Source organism: Pygocentrus nattereri, chromosome 24 (genome assembly GCF_015220715.1).
Source record: "Pygocentrus nattereri isolate fPygNat1 chromosome 24, fPygNat1.pri, whole genome shotgun sequence".
NCBI classification, from domain to species: Eukaryota; Metazoa; Chordata; class Actinopteri; order Characiformes; family Serrasalmidae; genus Pygocentrus; species Pygocentrus nattereri.
Genome location: NC_051234.1, coordinates 32,482,481 through 32,490,840, shown reverse-complemented (window position 1 = coordinate 32,490,840; position 8,360 = coordinate 32,482,481). Strand labels below are relative to the sequence as shown.

The following is an 8,360-nucleotide window of genomic DNA, read 5'->3' as shown; positions in this document are numbered from 1 at the left end:
GACCACTGAAGAACAGGGTAACAGAGTATCAGAGAAACAGATGGACTACAGTCTTAACTGTAGAACTACAGAGAGCAGCTATACGGTCAGTGGAGCTGATGAAGTGGACAATAAGCAAAGATAGAAGGAGGTGTTCCCAATAAAGTGCTTGATGAGTGTATTATTAATTATTATCTAGACATAAGAAGGTAATTCAGTTGTTATTTATGTTTATATATAAATATATCTTTTTTTTTTTAAACACAAATGTACAAATTCTACTTACTGCCTCAGACCTACAGTATGAAGTTGTGTAATACTAGCATCATATTAATCAGTTTCTGTAAACTAATTAGTTTTATAATGTGGAAAACGGTGATTCCAGACTTCTAGGCAGCAGTGAAGGACACTAGATACGAGATCATGGCTGAGTAGAAGTCCAATATGAGTGTGAAGCAGCAGGTTATGAGTTCATGAGGGAGTGGCAGTCACTTATATTCATCGCCCACAACCTCCAGCACTGCTGTGGTCTGTCTGAGCCCCCTTGTGAATGACAGCATCCTGTAAGTATGAGCCTCGGCCTCTCGCCGGTCAGTGTGAACTATGACCGTGTATAATAAGGTTGTCTGACAGTGACTGTCCAAATGTGTTTGACCGATAATGACAGCTCCAGGCCTTGTTGACCAGGACCTTTGTTGCATTCAAAGGGATCTTCAGAACAAAGAAGTTCTTCTAAGGTTGTCTGATCTCTTCCTAAAGCCTCATATCTCCAAAATAGTGGCTTTACAGGAGAAGGAAAAAACCTACCTTACTTTTAATGTAAGTCAATGGAACCAGACGTCTTTCCAGGTCATTTTGGGCCGTTTCTTTTGGTCCATTTATCATGAAATTTACACACAATATAATGTTTATAGTGCCACAATCATTTATACAGCTTCCGGTGTTCAGTTCTAGGAGACCTTTTAAAGTTTAACTGCATTTTGCAATGTGCGTAGCTGCGTTCTAGCCTTTAGAACGTCATAATGTTTTAACCTCTTAATGGCCAGGGCCCACCAGCAGGCCCAGAGGTTCATTACACACTTCTATAAGCTAAGAGTAGCTCAGCCAGATTGCATTAAAGTCCCTGTAGTTGCTGAATAAGAAGTCTTAGAATGTAATAAAGCTGGGATTTAAAGGGTTTAAGCATCAGACATGATTCATGTATCATGGACCTGTCCCTCATTAGCCAGTGTGACATCATCGAGCTGTGATGTCAGCATCAGTGAGTAATCAAAAAGCACCCAAAGCCTGATATTAATGCACTGCTTTTAGCCTGCATATTACAACAAAGTGAGTCTGTGCTCATCGTCCAGAGAGAGAGAATCCAGCTCTAACTGAGAATCAGCCCAAAATCACCCAAAACCCACTCGCTACTGTGGACACTTAATAAGTAAATGTAATGAGTTTCTGTACTTTAGTATTTTTGGTGTATCTGTACTGAAGTTTCTCCGTTCTGGGCGACTTTCTCCTTTCACTCCACTACATTTCAGAGTCTAATATCCGACTTTCTCCTCCTACATTTTGAGAAATCTGCCGTTCCTTTTGGTTTCTGTGTGTATAAAAACGTAACATGTCAAAACGAAAGAAGCGCAAAGCCAGAGCACCAATCAGGGCCCAGCGGTCACTTTGTTTAGAGCTGGTTTTGACCTGTTGGTCATACCGACCCAGTGCAGCACGCGGTTCAACGTCAGCGCAGCAGCGTAAAACTTTGGGAGAGTCTGTTCAACATAAATGATGAACTAACCTAACTTTGTGTAAATAGAGCTCAATATAGAAATATGTCCACATATGCAGTCGAGACTGACGCGGCTTTTTTCTGAATTTCTACAAACACCATTTCATTTTATAGTAAATGAGTTTGGGCTGGTTTATGTTTATGAACAGACGCCTACAGATCAACATAGTAAAGGAGCTCATCTGTGATCCTGAGTTTAAAGCCAGTTTTTATTCAACTTAAACTTGGAACTAAGTTGTAAATAAATCTGAAACTGAAACTTTGCTTGTGTGTAAAAAGTGATTTCAGAGCCTAAATAAATTTGGTGGAGGGGGGATCATGGTGCAGGGTTGTTTTTCAGGAGTTGGGCTCGGCCCCTTAGTTCCAGTGAAAGGAGCTCTTAAAGCTTCAGCACCAAGAGATTTTGGACAATTTCACGCTCCCAACTTTGTGGGAACAGTTTGGGGACGGCCCCTTCCTGCTCCAACATGACTGCACACCAGGGCACAAAGCAGGTCCATAAAGACGTGGATGAGCCAGTTTGATTTTTCACTTTCACTTTAGATGTGGTCACTCAGAAAAAGGACCCGAAACTCTTGGATACTGATTTGGACACACTGGCTGCTGTACTTACTGCATAGTGTAATAGAGTGTGTCTGTCTGTCTGTCTGTGTCTGTCTGTCTGATGTTCTGTCTGTCTGTCTGGTGTTTGGTGTATAGTGGCTGTGTCAGTGAGCAGCTCTGCTGTGCTGTAGTTACGGTATAGTGTAATAGAGAATGTCTGTCTGTCTGTCTGTCTGTCTGTCTGGTGTTTGGTGTCTAGCGGCTGGGTCAGTGAGCTGGCGGATGTGAGTCAGTGAGTTTAACGCTGCTCCACAGATTCCTCACATAGCGGTACAGGGGGCGGGGCTCGCGCTCATCCACCCGTTTTCCGACAAACTGCGCTCCGATTGGCTACAGTCGTCCGCCTCCTGAGCTCCGATTGGCTGGTAGCTTACACCACCCAGACACGCATTCCGTGCGGCCCACCGAGCGCTGTTTGTCATTTACTCATCTATTCTCTATTCAGTGTGAACTACTAGCCAATCGGAGCGCAGTGGGCGGGGCTTGGCCTGTTAGATCACACTGATAAGCTGTTCATCCGGCAAGGGCGGAGCTAAGGGGCGGCTCGTGCCAGCCTGAAGGTCAGCTATCATTAATAAAGCATCAATTAACTCTAAAAATGAAGGTTCTTTAGGGGTTCTTTAGTAAAGAAGATGGTTCTATATAGAACCAGGAGCTTTTTGCATGATTAAAAGGTTGTTTGCATCGTTAAATTCAGATTGAACCATCTTTTTTAAGAGTGCACACCTTTTTTACTGATATTTATTTGAAGTGTTTTAATCAATCAATTGATCAATAGATCAATCAATCAATCAATTAATCTGTTAATTTATTGTTTAATTTCTCACCCATATTTGTTTTGCTGGGCTGCTTGTGAGTGAGAACTACTGAAAAAATGGGGTTTTAACTCCGAATTTTGCTATTTTTTTATTTAAATTTTTGCTATTTGTTATTTAAATTTTGTTATTTGAATTTCTGTTATTTGTTATTTGAATTTTGCTATTTGAACTTAATTTAGTTGATTATGCATAAAACACAGATTCTTCTTTCATTAAGTTACAATTCAAAAATTCAACTTCAAATTTTAAAGTAGTCTTAAAAGTTAACACTAACTTTTTAAAGTCAAAAGAACTTTGTGCACTGCAATAAGTGGTTCTTGTCAGGCAAAAATTACATTAAATCTAGTCAATATATCCAATATTTCTGATTTTGAGATTGTTGTAAACTTATTGTGGGATTGTGTAACTTATTTTCAAACACTTTTACCTGTTTTAAGTCATTTTATTAAGTAACATTATCTCACTGTGTGCTACACTATCTACCAGTATAGTGAGACAATTTCACTTTGCTTAATAAAACCACTTAAAACAGGTAAAAATGTCCAGAAATTAGTTAAATAATCTTAAAACAACCTCAAAATGAGAAACAGTAGATACAGATATACAAGAACTGGGATGATTTTTCTTGTTTAGTGTACAGTGTGCTAGCCAATCACAGCGTGGGGGGCGGGGCTTGACCGAATACGGGTGGTTAAAAAATAACTTCTCCGGGAGGGAGAGAGAGAAGAAGCGAGAGGAGGAAAGAGAGAGAGAAGAGTTTAGAGAGAGGACTGAAGACTGGAGAGTGTTTTTAAAGCTGACCAGCCTCAACATCGCCTGCCCCCCCACTTTAAACTGGACCGGACCGGACCTTTGAACTTTTCTGGACAGTTCTGCTCAACAACAAGGGGATTTCAGTGCCTTTGGGCGGACGATGAGGAGTCCCGAGTTTCGGGCGAGGCTTTGACTCCCACTGCCTGGTTTAGAGGCCGTTCAGCGGACCTGTCAGGATCCAGCCTCGCAGGGTTCGGCTCAGCTCGGTTTCGTCCAATCTTTCTCCGCCGCCGCGGGCTGTTCTGACTCCATAAGGACAGTTGGGGTGTGTCTGGACGCGATGCTGGACTGACCGAGCCCGGGATGGCCTCGGCGGTGTTTGAGGGGACCTCTCTGGTGAACATGTTCGTGAAGGACTGCTGGGTGAACGGCGTCCGCAGACTCATCATCAGCGGGAGGGGAGAGGAGGAGGAGTTCTTCGAGCTCCGGACCGAGTGGTCCGACAGGAACGTGCTGTACTTACACCGCAGCTACTCGGACCTCGGACGGCTCTTCAAAAGACTGCTGGAGTGCTTCCCTGAAGACCGGGGAGATCTGTCCAAGTCCACTCTTCTAGAAGGTCAGTGCCCGCAAACTAACTGGCAGCGTTAGAGGTGGCACGATACGATACCACCGATACTGAAACCGGTGTTCTGATTCGGCTACGGCACCAGTACATTCTTCTCTTCTCTCCTCTTCTCTTCTCTCCTCTCCTCTCTTCTTCTCCCCTCTTCTCTTCTCTCCTCCCCTCTTCTCTTCTCTTCTCTTCTCTTCTCTTCTCTTCTCTCCTCTTCTCTTCTCTCATCTCCTCTTCTCTCCTCTTCTCTTCTCTTCTCTTCTCTTCTCTTCTCTCCTCTTCTCTTCTCTTCTCTTCTCTTCTCTCCTCTTCTCTTCTCTTCTCTTCTCTCCTCTTCTCTTCTCTTCTCTTCTCTTCTCTCATCTCCTCTTCTCTCCTCTTCTCTTCTCTTCTCTCCTCTTCTCTTCGCTTCTCTCATCTCCTCTTCTCTCCTCTTCTCTTCTCTTCTCTTCTCTCCTCTCCTCTTCTCTCCTCTTCTCTTCTCTTCTCTCCTCTTCTCTTCTCTCCTCTTCTCTTCTCTTCTTTCCTCTTCTCTCCTCTTCTCTTCTCTCCTCTCCTCTTCTCTCCTCTCCTCTCCTCTTCTCCTATCCTCTCCTCTTCTCTTCACTTATTTTCTCCTCTCCTCTTCTCTTCACTTCTCTTCTCTCCTCTTCTCTCCTCTCCTCTTCACTTCTCTTCTCTCCTCTTTTCTTCTCTCCTTTCCTCTTCTCTTCTCTTCTCTCCTCTCCTCTTCACTTCTTCTCTTCTCTCCTCTCCTCTTCTCTTCACTTCTCTTCTCTCCTCTTTTCTTCTCTCCTTTCCTCTTCTCTTCTCTTCTCTCCTCTTCTCTTCACTTCTCTTCTCTCCTCTTTTCTTCTCTCCTCTTCTCTTCACTTCTCTTCTTCTCTCCTCTTCTCTTCACTTCTCTCCTCTTCTCTTCTCTTCACTTCTCTTCTCTCCTCTTCTCTTCTCTCCTCTCCTCTTCACTTCACTCCTCTTCTCTTCACTTCTCTTCTCTCCTCTTCTCTTCTCTCCTCTCCTCTTCTCTTCACTTCTCTTCTCTCCTCTTTTCTTCTCTCTTCTTCACTTCTCTTCTCCTCTCCTCTTCTCTTCACTTCTCCTCTCCTCCTGTCCTCTTCTCTCCTCTCCTCTCCTCTCCTCTTCTCTTCTTCTCTTCTCTCCTCTCCTCTCCTCTCCTCTTCTCTCCTGTTCTCTTTTCTCGTCTTCTCTTCTCCTCTCTTCTCTTCTCCTCTCTTTTCTTCTCTTCTGCTTTCTTCTCTTTTCCTCTCTTCTCATTTACTCTCTTCTCTTCTCTTTTTTCTCTCGTTCTTGTGAATTTCTCTCTTTCAGTTTCTCTTTTTCCGTTTATTCAATTGAACATTATTGATGTGAATTATAAATGAACAGATTGAACTCAGAATTTAATCCGGTCCCTGACTTTTTTAAAGTTTAAAGCTCAAGTTCAGCTCAAGTTTAAAGTTAAAGCTCAAATTCAGGCTAACAGAGTGTCCTACACGCACTCTGAGTGCTGGTTAGATTTTCTGATAGGATCATTCAGGCTATCAAAATTGGTGGAGAGCTACCTGTAAATACGCAGTGCGGCTGATACCGATACTGATTCAGTATTTGAGCTGACATTATTTTGAGTTAAAACACTTTATTTAGGATCAGCAACTCAAAGTAGACTATCATGCAAAACTTCTCAGACACTTTACTTCCCTAAAGGACGAAATACGCCGCTAACAACATCACGCGACACACTGAGTGTGGGCTATTTCAGGCTGGACTGCAGGAGAAGATCTGATTCATTCTTTTTTATCCTCCAGGGTTTTTCACTGATATCGGCCCAACATCGATACCAGGTATCAGTAACGTCTCTAGTCAACACGTCAGATGGAATTTAGCCCAGTTCATCTAAAGCAATGATGTGACACACATCTCGGTCATGTTGTTCAAGCGGTCAAGGTTCAAGCGGTTTGCTCAATCATTCACTGAGCTGTCCACAGTGACACAGAGAGCAGCTACTATGTGGCCTCCTCCCCTTTACCGGCACCATGAGTTCTGCACTTTACTCAGCCCAATCCCATTTACCTAAGAACTAACCCCAAATAAGAGAACGCTGGTGAGTCCGAGTCTTCATCAAAACTGCGCAAATTCCTTCTCTGGGTGAATGAGGCGCAGTGGTTCTCTCTGGAGAACCATGAGCACTCAAAGAAGCATGTGCATGCTGAAAGGGTTCTTTGCATGGTGAAATGGTATTGAGATGGCAATGCTCTGCTGTTGTTATAGTGTAAAGCATATACAACACAGTCTCCATCAGTCTGAAGAACCATTTCGCAATGCAAAGGGCTCTTTGAGTTCCAGAGAGAACCACTGGGCCTCATTCACCAAACATTCTCTCTATACAGAACCACTGCCTTTACTCAAGAACTCTTGAACAACTGTGTTTTGTAAGATCTAGAGTATAAATATAATGTGTTTGCAGCTGTGACACAGGATTGCTCCCAGATGTGTTGGGTAGGTGTAGAAGAGAAGATGTGCAGTAAGCTTATGGAATATGCAGCTATTTCAATTTTGCTCAGTATGAACACATTTTGCGCGATAATGGCTCAGAATCGTTCGTGATGAGGAATCAGATTGTCTCCTTCTGCCGCAGGGCGCTGTAACCGCAGTACTGTCGCAGGATCTGAGCGATGCAGCGCAGCGGTTTGCAGTTCCAGTGTTGGGGGTCTTCCTGTACAGCCCCGAGTGTTTTCCCTTCTCTGCTCTGCTGATATCAAACCTTCAGCCACTTATAAGGTCCTCCAGGACTTTAACTGGGTGAACGAGCTTAAGAAGACATTAGACGGTCCTACGCTGGAGGGGTCAGGGCAGATAAGCAGCTCTCAGACAGCCTGATGATGGAGAGAGATAAGCCTTGAACCTTCTCCCTCCAGCCCTCTGATACTGCCTGCCTTCTCCTCATCTTCACCAGCTGTGCTCGCTTTCCTCTCAGCTCTGCCTTCAATCGAGCTTCTACATCTGTGAGCAGTTACTGGGATTGTTAGAGCCCCATTGAACGCCTGCATTGCTGCCATGCACTCAGTGGGGTGAGCGACAAAGTTACAATGGTTCTGAATTATTAGAACCATTGTCTTTCCTTAAGAACCTTTGAAGAACCATCTTTTTTCAGGGTGCACAGCCATTTGCATGCTTAGATGGTTCCGTGTATGGTCAAATGCTTCTTCAGATTGATGGAGAATGTGTTGTATAGAACCTTTTGATAATGGTTCTATGTAGCACCAAAAAGGGTCCTGCTATTCTTACGATGTCAAGCTTGTAACAATAAAAGAACCATTTTTAGTGCTGTACAGAACCGTAGAACCACGGTTCTAAATAGAACCATTGAACCGTAAAGAACCCTTGGGGAACGATCTTTTTTTTTATTATTGTGTAGAACCATTTGCATGCTTAAATGGTTCTTTGCATAGTGAAAAGGCTCTTCAGATTGGTGGAGTGAGTTATATACACCTTTTTGAAAATTGTTCTATAAAGCACCAAAAAGGGTTCTGCTATAGTTACAGTATATGTTATATAGAACCATAGAACATTTGCCCTTACTTAAGAACCCATGCAAATCCATCTTTCTTTTCCACAGAACCATAAAACTCATGTTTCTAAATAGAACCACTGCCTTTACTTAAGAACCCTTGGGGAACCCTCTTTTTTTAAGAGTGTAGAACCATTTGCATGGTGAACTGGTTCTTGAGATTGATGGAGAATGCGTTCTACATGATTCTGTGTAGAACCTTTTGAAAATGGTTCCATATAGCGCCAAAAAGGGTTTTGCTGTTGTTGG

General features: G+C 43.2%; 1 protein-coding gene across 1 annotated transcript in view; it reads left to right on the top strand.

Annotated features, from left to right (window-relative positions):
- Positions 1 to 3,909: 3,909 nt before the first annotated feature.
- pxdc1b (PX domain containing 1b) overlaps positions 3,910 to 8,360 on the top strand; it is a 30,769-nt gene continuing 26,318 nt past the window's right edge. The window contains exon 1 of the mRNA XM_037533910.1: positions 3,910 to 4,546. Coding sequence (XP_037389807.1) covers positions 4,291 to 4,546 — 256 coding nt within the window. The 5' untranslated portion in view covers positions 3,910 to 4,290. The remainder of the gene's footprint in view (positions 4,547 to 8,360) is intronic.